The 18,712-nt window shown below is 41.0% G+C and overlaps 1 protein-coding gene across 8 annotated transcripts in view; it reads right to left on the reverse strand.

Annotated features, from left to right (window-relative positions):
* Positions 1–222: 222 nt before the first annotated feature.
* Positions 223–18,712, reverse strand: part of numb (NUMB endocytic adaptor protein) — a 70,197-nt gene continuing 51,707 nt past the window's right edge. For 3 of the 8 annotated variants that reach the window (XM_015039787.1, XM_015039788.1, XM_015039786.1), the window contains 9 exons: positions 15,199–15,273; positions 8,726–8,758; positions 8,028–8,102; positions 6,237–6,377; positions 5,853–6,057; positions 5,130–5,429; positions 4,215–4,358; positions 3,725–3,871; positions 223–2,302 (listed from right to left, as the gene is read on the reverse strand). In XM_015039787.1, the coding sequence (XP_014895273.1) occupies positions 1,563–2,302; positions 3,725–3,871; positions 4,215–4,358; positions 5,130–5,429; positions 5,853–6,057; positions 6,237–6,377; positions 8,028–8,102; positions 8,726–8,758; positions 15,199–15,273 (1,860 nt within the window). In that variant the 3' untranslated portion in view covers positions 223–1,562. The remainder of the gene's footprint in view (positions 2,303–3,724; positions 3,872–4,214; positions 4,359–5,129; positions 5,430–5,852; positions 6,058–6,236; positions 6,378–8,027; positions 8,103–8,725; positions 8,759–15,198; positions 15,274–18,712) is intronic. The other 5 variants (XM_015039791.1, XM_015039790.1, XM_015039789.1 and 2 more) reach the window with 4 other exon arrangements.

Consider the following 18,712-nt stretch of genomic DNA (forward strand, 5'->3'; position numbering starts at 1 on the left):
AAAAAAAAAAAAAAGGGGAAAATAAAAAGCACCAAAAAATTTCCCCCTTTTTAAACTTTTTTTTTTTTAAAAAAAAAAAAAAAAAAAAAAAAAAAATTGTATCCTGTGTCTCTACTCTGTTGATCATGTAGCAAAATGTAAAAGAAAAAAAATAATAATTTGCAGAAATACTATTAACACGGCACTGAATATGAATAAATCAGGAACACAGACTGCTTTTTCTTCTATCACCATAAATTTATTCAACCCCATTAGCTTCAGTTTTTCCTTCCAAAGAGCTGGAATAAAGAAATGAAATACTTACAAAATGGAAAAGTAGATCAGAGAATTGATCATATTCGCAGGTTTGATTAAAAAAAAAAAAGAGAGAGAGAGAGAGAGAGAGAAAATCAAATAGAGCGGATGGAAAAAAAAAAATTCTTTTCCTCCCAGTGGGGGTTCTGCAGCCCATCAGAGCTAACAGTATGCTAATGGAAACCAGGTCGGATCAGCTACTGCAGCACCATGATTGACCAGCCCATATTAATCAAGCTCACAAATGATCTGGTTTAGTGCATGTGCAGAAAAAACATAAAAATCAACGACATTTAAAAAAAAATCCCCCAGGAGGAGGAGGTAAAACCAGATTGTTAAATAATAATAATAATATAAAACAAGATTGGTGCTACAAAAAAAAATACTAATTTGTCCTAAATCGTTAAAAATTAAGGACAAGTAAGAGACCATACAGGCACCACCACCATGGCCGAGTTCAAGCTGATTGTTGCTGCAAAGATACTCTATTTCACGGTGAGATATTGGGTTTTTTCCCCCCATTCAGTTAGGCGATGCAACAAACAGCATCAAGATTTTTTGTTAAAAATTAGGAAAAAAAAAAAAAGTACACTCAAAAAAGCAGCTATCCCTTCACAAAAAAATCTCTTTACATCACATTAAAAATTTGCACTGCTGTGAGCTCTGTGTACAGTATAGATTCTTTAGAGATATATATATATATATATATATTTATGTATAATATACATGATCTTTTCTTGTGTACATGAACATTGTAACTATCCCGTGCCTTTGGCAAGATTACTTACAACTCTTCTGTTAGATTCCAAAGCTATTTCAAATATACTTGATGCATAAAAATAAAGATTTTGGCATTGTCTGGCTCTCGCCTTCTGATTGGGTGGCTTTTATGGAGGACTTCTCATCTGGAAGTTGAGTTCTCTCAGTGCTGCGTCCCTCGCCCGCCAACAGAGGGCCTCGGTGAGCGAAGGTAGCTGGCAGAAGAGAGTTGCGCTCCACAGGGTAATGATAACCTTGAGCTCCACAACCACAAACAAAACAATACAGACAATACAAAGGAAATGCCTGAGGAGCCGTGAATGTCTTCACAACAACCTGTTTTGTTTTACTTTTTTTTTTTTTTTCCCTTGACGCTGCATGGGGTTCGTTTTGCTTTTTCTCCCCGACTACCCCTGCAGAGGGTGTCCAATAGAACGCCAGCAGGAAGGGGCGGGGCGACTCTGTCGAGTCCGCCCCCAGCTACCTGGTGCTTTCTGATGGCACTGCGATCACAGCTGGATCTCAAAAGTCTTGTGCAGCTCGGTGGAGAACGGGTTTGTGGGGGACGGGGTGGTGCGCTGGTGCGGGCGGTTCTCTAGCGCCGCCCACTGGGCTTCGAACGCGTCTTCTTGCTGTGCCGGTGCAGGCTGGCCATACTGGGAGGACGAGGCCGCCCAGCCGTCTGCGCCATTGAAGGCGGCCCTGCCGTTCGGGGGCTGGATGTGGACCTCAGTGGGCGCCGGGGCTTTGATGTACGGGGAGACGTTATTGATGGCCTGAGCGTCACCAGTCTGTGGCATGGTGGCGACAGCCGGGATGAGAAACGGCTGCGGCTGGGTGGCAGAGCCGAACACGTTGGCCACCATCTGTGAGGGAGTTATGCCAAACACGGGAACACTGGGCTGGGGGAACGGCAGACCGTTGGACACTGGGTAGGAGGCCGGCGCTGGGGGTTGGAAAGCGGGTTGGCGGGGGGGCACCATGGGGACAGGAGGGGTCAGGGAAGGCATAAAAGGAACTGTGGGGACGACGGGGACTGGAGCCATGGGGATATGCACCGGGGCAGCGAATGGCTGTGGGGGAGGCGTGCCTCCCGCTGCCATTGGTTTAGACTGCGGCACACGGACTGATTTAGTGACTTCTTCCAACCAGCGGTCGGCTTCTGATGGCGTGCGTTTGTGGGCAGACATGGCCGGAGAGGCGGTGGGAGGAGCTACTATTGCTGGCGTCGCTGATGTCCAGTCTCCCCCTGATGAAAGAAAGAAAAACACACAAAAAAAAAATCAATCTGTCATTATTAAGACACAAAGATGATGCTAACAACATCAACAATGCCCTGCATTAGAGCATTAGAACAAAATTTTCCAAATTTTGTCACTGGATAACGTATTTTATTTAAAGAGGCAATATAATGTACACTCAAGTTAACAATGTTTCCTTCAGTTGTTATAAAAATGCTTTATATATCAAATATGACTTAAAACAAATTTAACTTTGGAATTTAACACCATGAAATTGGACCTCTGTCTCTTTAAAAACTCCTGCTCATCATTTGCCTTAATCCATATTTACATGTTAGGTTTCCATCAAATAAAGTGCTTTCCATAAAGACCATGAAAAGTTTGGCTCTGGTTTTATCTGACCCGAACTCAGTCTTCTATGAACATATTCTGAAGGCACTTGGATGTTATTTTTAAGTAACTGAGCTGATAGAGAACAATATAGCTGGTTTTGATCCAAACTTCTTACCAGTTGGTGGCAATAATAATTCACCATGCCGCTGTAAAACTCCAGAGAAAGAAAAAGACAATTGGTTGCACTGGAATTTATTTACGGGTATCAAATTAAAGGGCTCTGAATACAGATGAACGCCACATTTTCTAAAATAATTTTTAAATTTTTTCAAAACCATGCACAATTTTCCAGCCATTTCACAATTATCCATGCGGTTTACCTATAATCCCCCAAATCTATTTATGTTTGAGGAAAATGCAAAAGAGTTCAAGAAGTGCAAGATGCTTGAAATGATTTTAGCGCAGAAGCTTCTTTTCTCACTAAATATCCTAATGTTGGTGTTTAAGCTGATGCTCTACATAACAATCCTATTCAGTCGCTGTGATTCCATCCAACTGTCATGAGAATATTGAGCAAATGTTTAAAATTTGGCAAAAAAGAAAAAAACAAAATGTTTTTTTATAGTCTTCCACCACCACCAGAGGACGGGAGCGTTCCATCCCTCCGATCCAGGCGGTCATTCCAGGCTGACAGCCAGACCTCCCAGTTGGAGGTTTGGACTTGACAAAATGTAACGCCTGTTACTGGTTTTCACAGTTGTTGACTGCAAGACGTGTTTATGATGATTTTGTGTTTTCATGATGTAAAGCACTTTAAACTGCCCAGTTGCTGAAATGTGCTATAAAAATAAACTTTATGGATTTCGACATTTTTCCAAGTTTCATGCCTCTGGTAAGGCACAGACCAGCCGGTGAATGAGATGGTTCGCCATGTTAAGGGAGTGTTAAAAACCTTTTTGTGAAACTAAGAAACAGGACTCTTTTTTTAAAATAAATTATTTTTTTACAAACCAAGGGTGATGAAACATCCAGGATAGACGAGGACTTCACTCTCAGAGTGAACAGAAATCTCAAGACTTCCCTGCAGAGCTGCTTACCTGGGAGGGCTGGAGCGGTGGGCCCCGCCGGGTTTGCGGCCCAGGGGTTAGTCTCTCTCGTAGGCAGAGCGGGGTGCAGGACGGCGGGGTTGGAGGCGGCAGGAGCGGCAGTGGCAGCAATGGAGAAGGCAGGCATGGTGCCATTGACTAAAGCCAATAAGAGACAAAAGCTGATGCAAGCTCTGAAGGATGGAGGCGATCCTTCCTTAGACGTGCAAAGCTACCATGCTGTTAATAGGTAAGCTTGAGGTGTTAATTGCTTCTTTAACACAAGTGTTAGAAACTTCACAGCGAACAAACAGAGAGGCAGGCGTTAAAATATAAAGGTAGATGCAAAATAGAGTTTAAAAGTGAGGAACAAATTAAATTTGTTTATGATCTGATATCAGAACAAAATGACTATATCGGACTAATAATTTGAACAAATCGCACTGAAAAGGGAGTGAGTGGCCAGAGTGTGTGTCACAGAGCAGATAGGAACAGGTTTTACCTGGCGCCACGGGGGACTGAGGAGAGGATGTCGGTTTGGGCATCGGAGCAGAAGAGAACGGGTCCTCAGGGGGCCCGCTGAACGCCGTGGCGATCTGAGTGCACAGCGAACTGATGCTGTCGTTTTCTCCTTCCACCTCAGGGACTGCAGGGACGAGGATGCAGAGTTCAAATACATGCACAGAATTCAGCCCAGTACTCAAGAGGATCACATTTGTCTAGATGTGAATTGTGCTTTTGTTACAGATTGTTGATTTTTAAGGAGATATCTGCTTATGGAAAACTGGAAAATACTGTTTTTGTTTTCCTTTCTTAAATATAAAAACAATCCATCAAAGGGTTTAATGTTGTGCAATGAATTTTGACATTTTTTTAAGAAAATGTTTCCCTTTTCTTAAAAAAAAAAAAAAAGAAAAAAGAAAATGCCGTTTTCTACCTTTTCTTCATGCCTCCCTGTAAATGACATCTAATAGTTGTTATGGAGACTTGGTGACCTCAATTTTTTACTTAACTAACATTTCCCCCACTGCGTGCATGATGGTAAAGATGAAATTTAATTATTGCCCTCACTGTGGTTAAGGTCAAATGCCCATATTTCAGTAGCTTGTTGCAGGAATTCTCCTGACGCAGTCTGACCCATAGCTGCCTTACTTCAAGGGAATGTTTTTATGTCTTTCCCATTTTGAAGAGCTGCTACTAAAACCTCAGAGAAACCAGAAGTCTTACGCTACAAATTAAATTCCCAGCCACTAAGCAGCCAGTGTATTCCAGCCATGTCAGGACTTTCGAAGGTTTTAAAGTATCTTTGCTCCATAGCAAATCAATTTACCCAACACTAGAGGGAAACAATGCACAGACTTTATAATACTCAGATTTCTTTCTGAAGGTTTTTCAGTAACATGCTTTAAATCATCACCTGTGTTTTTAATAGGGAAGTCAGATTTGCGCTGCATGGTGGAGGGCAGCTCGTTCATGCGCAGCGATAGCTGTCGCTTGAAGGGGGACGTCTTCTGGCTGAGGGCCGGAAAGCCCCTGAAGGAGCCCTGGCGGGCGAGGGCCTCGGCTGGCGCGTGTCTGCGGGGTATCACCTGAGGCCCCAGAGCCGCTACGGAGAGAGGCGGAGAGGACGAGGGGGACGGGGAGCTTCCTGACTGGAGCACCGAGGAGTTTGTCACGTTGTTGGCAGAATTCCCGACAACATTCAACTCTGTCTCTGCTGGTAAAGAGAAGGAGACAATGAGGTAATAACCCACTGAAGAGCTGAGAGGTTTACATGTGGTACAGCTAGGAGGCAAGTTTCTGGCAAGTTATTGGTTTCAAGAGACTGCTACTGAAAACAACTTTATGAATCCATCTATTTTCTATATCTGCTCAATCCCTGCTGAGGTGGGAAGCAACAAAAGCAGGAGAGAAAAGATGGATAAGAAAATAAAAAGAAAGACAACAAAGGAAGAGGAAAAAAGAAGAGACAAAAAGATAAAATGAAAGACAGAAAAAAGTAGTGGCATAGCGACAGAATGAAATAAAAAGAGAAAGGAATAGAAAGAAAAAGACAGAAAGATACTGTAAAAACTACAAACACAGCTCTCACATCAACTACTTAGATATTCATAAGTTCTGCATCCATTAAAGTACGCACCTTTCTTAGCATCCTGCAATTGTCTCATGACTTCTTCCCTCTCTGCAGCCTCCGTTGCTGTGGTAACACGAAATGAGCCTTCCCGAGTAAAAGTGGTTCTGTTGGCATCAAAGGTTGCTGTGACGCCACACTCCTTCTCCCGCTTCTGTTTTCGCTCCAGACAAGCGGCAAACGCGCAGCCCACAGCGTGGCTGAGTCGCTCTCCCTGACAGGGACGACACAAAGGATGAAGATTCTCACCGCAGCGCCACAAAAAGCCAAAAACACGCGGCTTTTATTTCTGAAGGCCACAGCTCAAACTCGTCCTCCAGAGAAGAGGTTTGAGCAGGTCTTCCTATAAAGCACCGTGAGCACAGCGTCGGCGGTGACTGAGCTAGTTCTTACTGAGTCTTTAATGGCCATGAAACAGTGGCAGATCCAGCGTCGCGTGGTGCCGTCCCTGCAGATGTAAGAGAACGCCCTCTCAAAGTTCCTGTCAGGAGCGCAGAATGAAACCTTCTCTATCGTCTGATCCAGAATCAGGTCCTGCGGAAAGCAGTTTCTATCGTTAGCATTGTCAAAGCCGAGAGCTGGGAAACGGAACAATATTAAAACGTGAGCTCAGTTTTATTCATTTTTGGTCTTTGAATCAGTGTTTTCTCATCAACTACAGGAAACGATTTCTGAGTCCAAAACAAAATTCAAAAATAATTCTGATTTACTGTAACTCTATAAAGCATTTTTTATAAATTGCATATAGTTTATTTTTATCTTTTTATTCTTTCAGTCACATTTTTCCGTCAAATATATAGTTTTATATCCAACTCGGACAGCTGACCCCAAAAACTGAGAATTTTTTTTTTATGTCATTACCAGATATTTCCAGCAGATGTCAGTATGACTTCTCATTTGATTCCATATGAACAAGTCATTAGTTCCACATAAAGGTGCATAGGGCACATAATGACAAAAAAGGGCATTTTGGAGGTCATCTGAGCTGTAGATTACTGTAGATTTTTTTATTATAATTAATATATAAGGTCAGTATATTCAATATTTAGAGCTTAAACATGCACCTAGAATGTTTTCACATTTTGCTACTTTACCACTTACAAGGAAATTTTGTTTACACCTCAAACAAATGTGAATATTAGGAAAAAGGCGAAAGTCATAAAATACATTTTCATTACACATTGAGTTATATATTTCAAGACTTTAACTCTTGCAGTTTTGGTGATTATAACTTACAGGTAAGGAAAACACAAAATTCAGCGTTTTCAGAAAATGTAAACATTACATAAGACCAACTAAGCTGACTAGACTAGTCTAAAATCTGGTTCTGTAACCTACTGATCCAGATTGAGTAATGACTCTATATAAGATGACCAACTTAAAAAATATTTAACTTCATCACAGCATTTAAATGTCAGACATTCCTATATTTTACCAAAGTTTTACATGACAAACCAAAACACAGATGGATACAATTAATAGGGTTTTTTGAAAGTTTCACCAAATCAAATTTAATACTTTTTAAGACCAATATGAATGAAATTTAACACCTGTATCTTGACAGAAATGTACAAAAAATAATAAATTGACAATAAACTTGCACGTACCCATGACAGATGTAAAAAATGCTAGCTAGCTAGCCATCAAGGGTATATTAGCAGCTAGTTACCCGTAACCTCAACCGCCTCCAGTCACAGAATGTTATGAATATGTCTCAAACTTCAGCCAGACAGAAAACGTCCCATGAGAAAAAAAAAACTACATCGAATATAAGAAATTAAATCGCCTCAACAAAATTTAATCCCTACGATCAACGTATTTAAGCCCAACTACAACTTTTTAAAATGATTTTAATACAATTTAAGGCCTTAATTTTACATAAATGAATTTCAGACTAGATTTAAGTGAAATGATATATGGCCTTTAAGCATTTTGCAAAATCTTTTCAAAAATGTGGATTTGTATTCAGTAAAATCCAGAAAAATGTTCCACAGCAATTACAGCTACAGGGTCTTTGGAGGGTTTGTATATCAACGTTCTCAAATGTTTACAGATTCTTCATTATATGGAAGAAGAACATTGGTTAACAGAACATTGGTTAAAGCCTTGGCAGAGATTTGTGACTGGATTTAAGTGTAGAGTTTCCTCTCCAGGCTTCTCCTACAAGGTTTTCTATTGGCTTACCTTTGTTTTGTCATCAACAACACGAAGACCATCAGCCGACACCCACAACACAGCTCGCACTGCCTTCTTCCCAGCCTGCAAACACACACACACACAAAGCAATGGGTTATAAAACAAGAGCTTCTCCGACATCCCACAGGATTACTTTTTTTTTTTTGTAACATTCCTCTGCACCTATTCATGAAAAATATTAGGACAAACACACACACACACACACACACAAACAGTGCACACCTGTGAATAAAAGAGATAGCAACTAGTAAAAAAGATCTGTGCCACGCAGGAGGAGATAAATTTGATCAAGAAGGGTTGGTGTGAGATTCTGTGGATTGATGCAGCAGGTAGTGACGACCCCATTGGTTAGAATAGCAACAATGAAAAGGGAAATATCCGCTGTTCCATTGCTGCTTCATAGAAGTAGGGCTGAAGGAAGAGAAGGCACGCCTGTTAATACAAAAAAACACAAACACATGGGTGACTTAAAGATGCCCCACCCCAGCCTAAACCACCCCACCTGCTCAGACGCATGCATCGTTGTGTTTGTCCAGACTCACTAACCACCCCTCATCTCCCCCATGTGTCCATGTGCTTCTTCCAGCCATCAGGTGTGATCAAAGAGTGAAGTGCGTGAAAATGATAAAGCCAGTGAGAAGGAAAGGAGAAAAAAAAACACTCAGAGTCACAAAGCAATAACTTACTTTCACAAAGAATCCTTTGAAGAATTTCCTGTCCTGGAAGTGGATGTGGCAAAAAAAAAAAAAAAAGAGTGGAGGGTGGGTGAGAGGGTTGGAGGAGACGGGGTCGGGGGGAGAACAAGGCATGAAAATGTTACCTAAGTTGTCTAAGAATTGACTAGAACCAACAGGATGGGGTTTGATTGGAAGCTTGTTTGGTTTGGTGAAGTTGAAGCTGGGGTTATGAGTGAGGTGAGTGATGCTTTTATTCAGTTAGCGCCACATGAATTCACTTCAAAGTTATGGATGGAGGGGGGGGGGGGGGGAAAGGGGGACCCTTTGTTGGAGTTAGTAGAATAGTAGAACCATGAAGGAAAATCCCGAAAAGAGTTAATGCTCACCGCAGAACCCTTCTGACAGCAGGAAGTGACACCACTTAGTACAGAAAACCCATATCCTGCTGGTGGTTTTTTTAGAGCATATCATCACTTAAGAACTCAAATGTAACAACAGCGATAAAAATATTTCCATATTTATGTGTATTTAGTATGAGAGAAGACGTACTCCTTGGGTGAGAGCGGTTGCTTTAAAACACAGGTTTACTATTCTGAAAACAAAGACAACCTACATTTTAAACTGTCTTTAGCCTTCTTATAATAACGGTTAGCATAGCTGACGTTGGGGTTCAACGAAAAATTAACAGACCAATAAATCTGCCCCAATTTCCCTCATTTTGTGAGATCGGCGACCAGCTGACACATGTGAAACCGATAGGTGCCCCACTCTTGCCAACTTAGACACTTGGCTGCAACATTTAGCAACTTAACCAGAGAAAAAGAAAAATAACTGGTATCGGTCAAAACGGGTCAAGGTTTTTAAATGTCGGTGATCGGTCAAAAATCTGCAATCTATGTACCCCTAATTGATGTTGTTAGAATTACAAAAACAGCTTTCTCTGTACGTTCCCTTGAGGATGTAGAGCCTGCCACATCACTGTGATTTCCAGAAGGCTGAATTTTTAACAGATAGACACTAAACAGGATCAAACGGAGCTATTTGCCGTAATTATCTGCTGAAAGTCTTCTAGTCTGAATAACCCGCCGACATGTCACATAAATACAGTTTACAGTTAAATTGCTTCATACATTTTTGTGCTCATCTGATTTTATTTTTAAATGTCTTACTCAAAGTGCTAACTATAATGTAGATACAGCTTCCACACTGAAAAGACTCATTATTTTAAAAAGAATATAGTTACAGAATGCGCATTTTAAACTTAACGTAGCATATTACATTAGAAATTTGGTACATTTAGCTTTACTAAATATACACAGAAATGTATGTGTTCCCTAAAGTTCTGGTTTCCAAAGTTAGGGTAAAGACCCCAATGGGGGTTATGAATCATCATCAATGGGGTCTTGAGGTTCCCCACAAATCTAAACGATTCTAAAACCGTATTTAAGCCAAAGATCTTACAACACAGATAAAAATAAAAACAAACATTATCAAATGATTCTGGTCAGAGCTCATCAAGCTGGAAAAACAACATATTCCTGTCAGCAGCCCATGTCTTCGTCCATCTCTACCTCTTAGTCTTTCAGGAAAGGATAACCTCAAGTCCCATTTTATTCTTTCTCGTCTGATGTTCAGACGGAGATCCAATCTGTTCGCGGTTGCTCAGGAGACAGAAACAGACTGCTGCAGACGGAAGACTGACCTCTGGATCAAGTCTGTGACTGTTCGCTGAGTCAGGCGGTTCGGGTTCAAGCTGCAGCAACCACTTTAAGCAAGAAAAAAAAAAAAAAAAAACACCCCAACCAGACCAGACCAGGTCTTAATCCCTCCTCTGCGTTCACACGCTTGCTGTGAGTTGTTCTCCGTCCCATAAACTCTGGAAAGGAGTGCCGTTCGGCTCCTGTTACATGGCCGCGGCGCAGGCGGCTCATGTTAACGCATGATTAAACATGTCAACCAGAAATGGACGTTCATTTGGTTACGAGTCGAGCTCTTTGTTAATGCATGTGGTGTTTCTGTGGGAGCCGCAAAGACGAGCAGTGATTGTATTAGTAGGATACGGTTAGGAGGAACGGAGTCTAGATTAAAGAGAAAGCTACAACTCGAGAAAGGGAGGAAGTTGGATCTGGAGGCAATTCTCTGCAATTTAAACCTGCTTGAAAAGGACAGAAAGTATAACACACGGAAAAAGGTCATTCAGCATTCATTAATTCATAATAAGCAAAAACATTTCCAAGCGGAAGAGATAAGAGACTTTTAAAAAGGTCAAAATGAAGTCAACAATTCCTGAAAAAATGAGATGACCCAGACAGGAAAGCCACTTTGTAGATGTCAATGTACAAAACCACCTGGTGAGCAGGTGAGGGCCGTTTACAGATAAAGTGACACAAAGTTTTAGAAAGCTACGGTTTCAAAACAGTAAAGATCTGTTATGCAACTGTTTGCAGAGAGTAAGGCAGTGTGGCCCCTCCCACACCTGCGGCTACACACTGTTGATCAGCTGGCTACACTTTTTAATAGTCTACAAGAAAGAGAAATCCATCCAATACACATCAGTGATATGAATCACCATAACGTTTAAACAGAGCAGCCTAACACCAATGTCAAACTACAGTAGGTAACTCTGACAGGCACACAGAGGGTTGGCTACAGAAGCAGAGTAATTAAAAACTGATGTGGTGGCGCAGGGCTGAAGCACAACCCATGTATTAAGGCCTTAGTCCTCATGCCGGTGGTCGCAGGTTCGATTCCCGGCCTGGCGACATTTGCCGCATGTCTCCCCCCCTCTTTCCTGTCAAACTACTTTCAAATGAAGGCCACTAGAGCCAACAAAAAAACCCCACTGATGTCAGGCCTAGTCCACATCTGGGAAAACATATGCATTTTATGCGTTTTGGTCTTTCATCCACACAAAAAAACAGTTATTTATAAAACCTCTGATCAAAGTGAAGATTTGAGAAAACTCTAATTCCATTTGCATGTGTACATGGCAAAATGCAGACTTAGGCTCCCGTGAATTACATTCTGCAACAAATAATGCGCCAATATATCCACACACTTGCTGTGACACAATTCCCAATTGACAACATTTTGTGTTTTAATAACTTCATATCCTAAGACGATATTTAATATCCTAAGACAATATTTAACACTTATTTTGTTGGCAGCAGTAGAAATAATTGCTGCTTTGCAGTTTTGAATGTTTGCGAGGTTTTATGGAAGGTTATTGTCCCAGATGGGGTCTAATGCTGAGTAGGAGAAATTCTCCCATTTAAAGAGTCGCAAACTGTCAGGACACGCAGAACCGCTGCACACCTGTTGTGCAAGATCTTTGTGAAACCATTTTATGCTTTACAACATTTTCCTTAAGCAGTAGAAAACAAACATACAAGACAGAGTGTTCCTGACCACAGGACATGTTTTAACATCGAAGCAGACGAGGACTCGGTTTTCACTCCTCTTCAAATTTAACGTTCAATTCAGAAATGGCGGACATCTTTTCAGCCTTACAAACCAACTTTTCAGTGAAAGCGCCCAGACCTCGATTTACCGACTGAGTGAATAGAAAGACTTTCGCTATGTCAGCTTCTTCAAGGTGTACACCCAGCAGCACACACAGACAAAAAGGAAGACAAACAAAATCCATGTCACTGTGAGCTGAGTAACTCTGATAAAACTCACAGCCCCAGTCGGCAAACAAAAGGAAGTGATGTCATAATGACAGCACAAGAGGGCAGCTTGGAGGTTGATGGTGCCGCAGTGCAGCCATCACAACCTCCTCCTCCTCCTCCTCCTCCTCCTTCCCTCTGAGTCACGGATCACAGAGCTGTGAGAAAACTCCTTATTACGCTCCTGAAGGCTGCTGACGACACCGCCGAGCTGACAGCTCCCCGGCCGACTCCTTCCAGCTCGGTTCAGTGTTCGGGCACATCCGCTCCAGCTTCGCCTTCTACTTATTCATGCGTGCTTCGGTTCACCGCTGCTGTTCTTCCTCACTGGAAGCGGTGAAGCTGCCAGAATGAAGCTGATCTTGCTGCTTCGCCTTGGCCTGCTTCGAGCTGCAAGTTTAGGACCGAGCACGGTTCACCCACAGGTTTAGAAACCAGCTTCCTGTCTGACGTTAATGCTTATTCAGAGGAAACGGAGCGAGTGTTTGTCGCCTGGCAACAGTTGGTTTATTAAAGACTTAGTGAAGACGAAGAAGGCTTTACTAATTGTATTTGTTCAAGGCTGGCCTTGGTCTGACAGCCGGGCTTTAACAATGCCGACGGAGTGAGGATGACCCGTCTGAGAGAGATTTAAAAATATCTTTGTGAGGTTAAGAGCAAAATGACCCGCTTTAACTCTTACAAATTTTCTTTCTGTAATCGTGCTGGGTAAAAACACAACTCCGTTTTTTTGGGTTTATGCTTAACTTTAAGCATCTACTCAGATCTGACCACAAAAGGAATAAAAATAAAAAAAAAAAATAAATAAATAAAACTGATCCATTATAATTTTGATGAGCGAACAAACAGGCTCATCAGATTCAAGTCTGGAGTTTCGCAGGTTCATTCCTAAACATTAATAGTACTTCCTGTCAGCAATAACATGCTGGTAAAATCAAATGACTACTGTAAACCTACATTTGTTGGAGGTATGTATGGATAATTTTAGGCATGGTTGTAATTAATGACTGGTCATTGTAAACTTATAATAAAATGAATCTAATTTAGAGCTTTTTTCTTTGAAATATTATTATATAAATGGAACTTTTATAGGGAAAAATTGACAATATATGGTGCACTTCCATGTTTGGAGGAATGCCCAAAAAAGTTGGTGAGCTATAAATTAGTCTTGTAATAAAAAAAGAAAAAGCAAAAGAGAAATTCTGCAGCTCTTAGTAGTGTGTTTATTTGTACCAATGACCAGCACCGAGGAGATGCACAGGATGTGAGCAAACATAGTGGGCAAGGAGAAAATATGTCACACAGCAATGAAAATGGAGAAGTTGCTGTTCCATAAATACTGTTAAGGGTAAAAGAAACCTCTTCTTCTTCTAAAAAAAAGAAAAAGACTGCAAACAATTAGTCAATGTAATAAAATAGCTTCCAAGCAAAGATAATTATAGTTTTCCTGTGGTGCTCCACCGATCGCCCCGACTATTGTAACTCACAGACTTATGATCATATTTGAGTTACAATTATATTCTATGTCATTATTTAAACTCATATTCTGGTGACATTATGTTGCTTTTTTTTTGTAAATAATAAAAACCACCAAGTTATGTAGTGGGGGTTGAGAACATTTTACGGAATATTCAGCCTCATATTTGAGTTAAAACTGATATTTTAATGTGATTATGGAAACTCACTAAATGCTCACATTATCTGTATTATTTGTAAAAACAAAAAGAAAAGAAAACAACAATAACAACAAAAAAACTCATCAAATTATTTAGCAAGGCTTTGGAATATTTAAGGGGCTTTAGCCCCCCTAAAATAGATCTAGTGACGCCACTGATGTCGAGTTTGAGGCGCCGACTAAAAGGGAGAACTTTAGTTTAAGGAGAATGGAGCTTAACTATTAATAAAGGTCGCTTTTACATGCATGTTTAACTAGCATGTATTTAATTTGAATAGACTAAGAATGTTTGGCGTTTGACAGTTTGCTGAATAACAAGGTCTTCAGCGTAATTACCCTAGCAAATGAGTCAAGGATCAAGTAAGCCTTCAGCAGTTTGAGTAGAAAATGCAGTAGGACTCAAAGGCTCTTCATGCAGCTGCAGGGTAAATGAAGTCTGTACTGATGGAGAGCAAACTGGATGACAGGTATACATTATCTGAAGTGAGCTCAATCTAGAACCAAAACTTTGACGGCACATGCAGCGAACAATTTTTCCCAGCCGGCGCTTAAACTCAGACGCAATCCGTTAATGCGTCTAGGTGGGACCCGATGGTGCAGACGGGAGACGGAGAGCTCCGCCAAACCTGCCGACTCAGGTTTGGCCCTGACTTCAGAGAATCGGCCTCATCCTCCGGCTGGGAGTTTACGACCTGGGTGGAGCTCTGGCAAACAACTGACGACATGCGAAAGAAATTGCTTCCCTCTTCCCCCTCCTCTCTGGAATTTGTTCCCTTTTTTTTGCGCAACTCTGCCGGATCCTACGGGAGCAGGAAGTACACGCCGACCTCGCTGCTCCGGCTGAGACCGAGTGTATCGAGAGGACGAGGGGAGGAGGAGGAGTGCTTAAGGGCCGGCCGGCCGGCAAGGGTGGAGAACCTGATTCAACCTCTTAAGAATAGGGGAAAAAGCTAAGTAAGATAAGACAATGGAAGAACAAACACGCTGATAGGTGAGAGAGAGAGAGAGAGAGAGAGAGAGAGAGAGAGCTGCCATAAAAGGTGAAATAGTTTGAGGAGAGTAGAAGAGAGAAGGTGGAATATCTGGTGTTTAGTAGCCACATTCCTGGAGGTACAGAGAGGTCGTGTTGTAATACCTACCGTCTTAAGCCGCTTCACCGCGTCTTCGCAGATGTGCATGCCTCTCGATTCCTCCACTTCCACATGCCCCAAGTACTGCAGAAAGAGATGGAAAGAGGCTCAGTCTGACTGCAACAACCTTTTCTATTAGTGACGAACACTCATTTTTATATTCATAACATTATATTGATTGCTCCTTCACTTGACCTCTAATTTATTACATTTAGAAATTGATGAACCTCTAAAGTTTCTTGAGAAAAGTGAACGAAGTGATGCACCAGTCAACAGACTTTTGAGGCCAGTTTTCCCACCTGATTGTCCGGTAGACTCCTTACAATTGAGGACCACAATTAACAACATTTGTAACATTTTCAGCTGCTGTGGTTTGCGTTCACAGCGCATTGCGTCAAACGAACCAAACTAATTGAAAAAAGCGTTTCCCTCTCCGCCTGTGGTGGCGCTTCACCAGGAACTACTGAAAGAAATGACAGCAAAACAAAACTAATATCAACTTCCTTCTTCATGAAATGTAAACAAAAATGGAGTTTTGTCAGTTTTTAGCAGCTGCAGCATTTCTCTTTGTCTTAGGTTAAAGACCAGTTAGCGCTAGACTTAGTGTTTCCCCCTCCCTCAATTTTTTTTTCAATTGTGGGTTCACAACTCCCCAAACTTTCCAGGCAAACGGACTGGAGTCCGATCGAAGCGGACTACACAGGACTGGTGTGAATGTTTTGGCAGGTCAGATTTCGCTTCAAGAAATTGAAGGTTTGTAAAAGCAGAATTGAAAAATTGAAAACATAAGTAATTGAGAGCAATCAATTACTTATGTTTTTAGATTATTGGAGGAAACAGCCTTTATAAACGGATTTACTATTGCTCTAAAAATTTATAAAAAAGAAACAGACTTGACAATTACAACTGTCTTTAGCAATAACCAGTTAATCTGTATTGCATTGCCAAACAGCAGACTCAGGTGTATTTCCTAGAAAACTTAATACCATAAGTCTGACATCAGAGTGGCAGTAAGACAAAACTAGATTGTGAAATATTAGACTGTTTTGTTGATGTGTTAATGCAGAATGACTGGGGCTCGGTCTATTAGTCATTCTATGCTCTCGCTCAGATGCACTGATGCCATCATTTTCAGTTTTTTTTCTTTCAGGTTCACAAACTAGTATCCATTAGGGAGGCAATAAGTGGTAAAAATATGATTATTTCAGAAATCTTATTTGGGTTAAATGTTCCCCAAGACAATGAAATTTCCAAATAATCGGTGTTTAGATATGTTCAAATTAGGGATGCAAGTTATCGATTAAGGAGTTAAACTAAAGCTGATTGATCTTATTGATCTTCTATAACGATTAATTGATAAGCAGGCATTTTTACTCTTGCATCAAGTGGGCCGATCTTTTCATAATAGAAAGTTCTAAAGCTTACATGATAAGTTCAATAAAATACAAAACATTATTTTGTGTTTGCTGTATTAAATACTGACTGAATAAACAAAAATTGTTGTTTTCTCACATTATTAACCTTAACCATATTTATAAAACATAATAAAACAGGAACGAAATCAAATGGATTATTGGCTTATTGGCATCATGTCTTTGTGGATCGTGTTATAATTTTTCTGTTATCCTTTCCATTTCTGTCATCACACCATCCTCGCATTCACACTCATTTTTCGATGAGAAGTTGATGTTGCTTCGTCATGCGGCTCAGTTGAATGAGCGCTATTAAGTTGAAACTAAATTTAAGGAACTAATCGAGTGTTTACACTTCAAAACCGAACCACATAAAGAGCATTTTGCATCCCACACCGGACTCTGTTTGGACTTTTTCCCTTTCCTGTTCTGGTACGCCCCCGCCATCTTTGTCTCTCTATTAACTGGCTCTGCTTAAGGATGACCGGGGTTGCCCTCTGCTGGGTGGTGTCCAAACTACAACACTAAAAGAAGGTCTAAGCGAATGTTCGTAGCCTATTTTAATCTAATAAACTATCAATTAACACTGAATTATAAGTCAATTAATTGACTGCATTCCTACTTCAAATTTTCAAACCAAGTCCACAATTTTCTCATAACTGCAGTCTTAATCATAGATTTTGATCTTGACTAGATAGAACCTTGTACCTTCCAAAATTGTTTCCATTGTACCAAAAACGGTCTCAAGTATTTTCCTTAATATAGGGATTGAGTTTTAAACTTTTTAAACTTAAACAGTTGTGTTCACTGATGTTTATTGTTGATTGGCTAGTTGACCAAACTGAAAAATCAGAGACCGATTTCTCAGATTTCTCAGAGCACCTCTCACAACCAGCTATATGCAAAGGGGAGTGAAAATCTATTGCAACAAACTTTTCTTTTCTTTTCTTTTTTTGTAATTCTGGACTGTGTGACCACAGAAGCTCATTACAAAACCACAAGAGTAATGCTTGCAAACCTTTCCAAAGGATTTTGGTCATCCTATAATCCTTCAGGCATGATACTGCAAGTCATAAAGCTATATTTCACTCCCAGACTCAAGATACCCAAGAGGGTTGCTTCAAATATAATAAACCCATCTCTAGTGACACTAAAGCTTTCACACGAGCTGAGTTTTACACAGAACTGAAAGTAACAGTATTTGTACATTCGCACACTCTAAAAAGTAAAAGGCCCTTGTAATTGCATACATTGGAGACAAGAGTGCAAAAACAACGCCATGAGATGAAGACAAAGCAGGAGAGCCTTTGTGTTTCTGTCAACAGTACATGTATGCATCCATAAATCTGGGTTAAAGTGCAACTGAACACAGAACAAATATTGCCTCTAGCCTGAATATCTCTCCTCCTCTCTCCCTCCTTCCTCCTGGACTCCAAACAGCATCATTATGTATCTCTCCACTCACAACCCTGACCTCTTCAGAAGCTATTGTACATGCTGGGCCAGAGAGGAAGTCCTTACCCTTTCCTTACACACGCACAAAAACACACGCACGCACGCACACACACACACACACACACACACACATATGCACACAAAGCAAGTGTCGCTGCCCCATGCCTGTCACCCCACCCTGTGGCTCTGCTATTTTAAGAATGTGACGTAACAGCTCTGAGTCAGCCTGTCAAGCGTATTAGAACACGTGTGTGCGTTTATACATGCATCGGATCTACGCGGATGCAGACTACAAACGTAGGATGTTGGGACAATGCTGATGCGAGGAGGCAGCCGTGGGTAGCCGGGACCATGAAAGCAGCAGTAGCGTCTCCAAATGGGGATCAGCCGGGAGACGAGGGAGGAGCGGATATGAGGAAACACAGAGACGGCTTAAGGAGTCGCAATAAATACTACGCCGTATCTTGGGGTTAGGCCTGTCACGATAACAAATTTTGCTGACCGATTATTTGTCTAAAAAATTATTGCGATAAACGATAATATTGTTTCAAAACCTTTTGACACTGACTTAATGGAAATGACTAATAATGCATGCAATTTCCTGCCATATTTAGATACACTTTATTTTCAAAAGAACACATAACACTGGAACTGAT

This window comes from Poecilia latipinna, unplaced genomic scaffold (genome assembly GCF_001443285.1).
Source record: "Poecilia latipinna isolate Pla-1442-1.1 unplaced genomic scaffold, P_latipinna-1.0 Scaffold484, whole genome shotgun sequence".
In the NCBI taxonomy this organism is placed as follows: domain Eukaryota; kingdom Metazoa; phylum Chordata; class Actinopteri; order Cyprinodontiformes; family Poeciliidae; genus Poecilia; species Poecilia latipinna.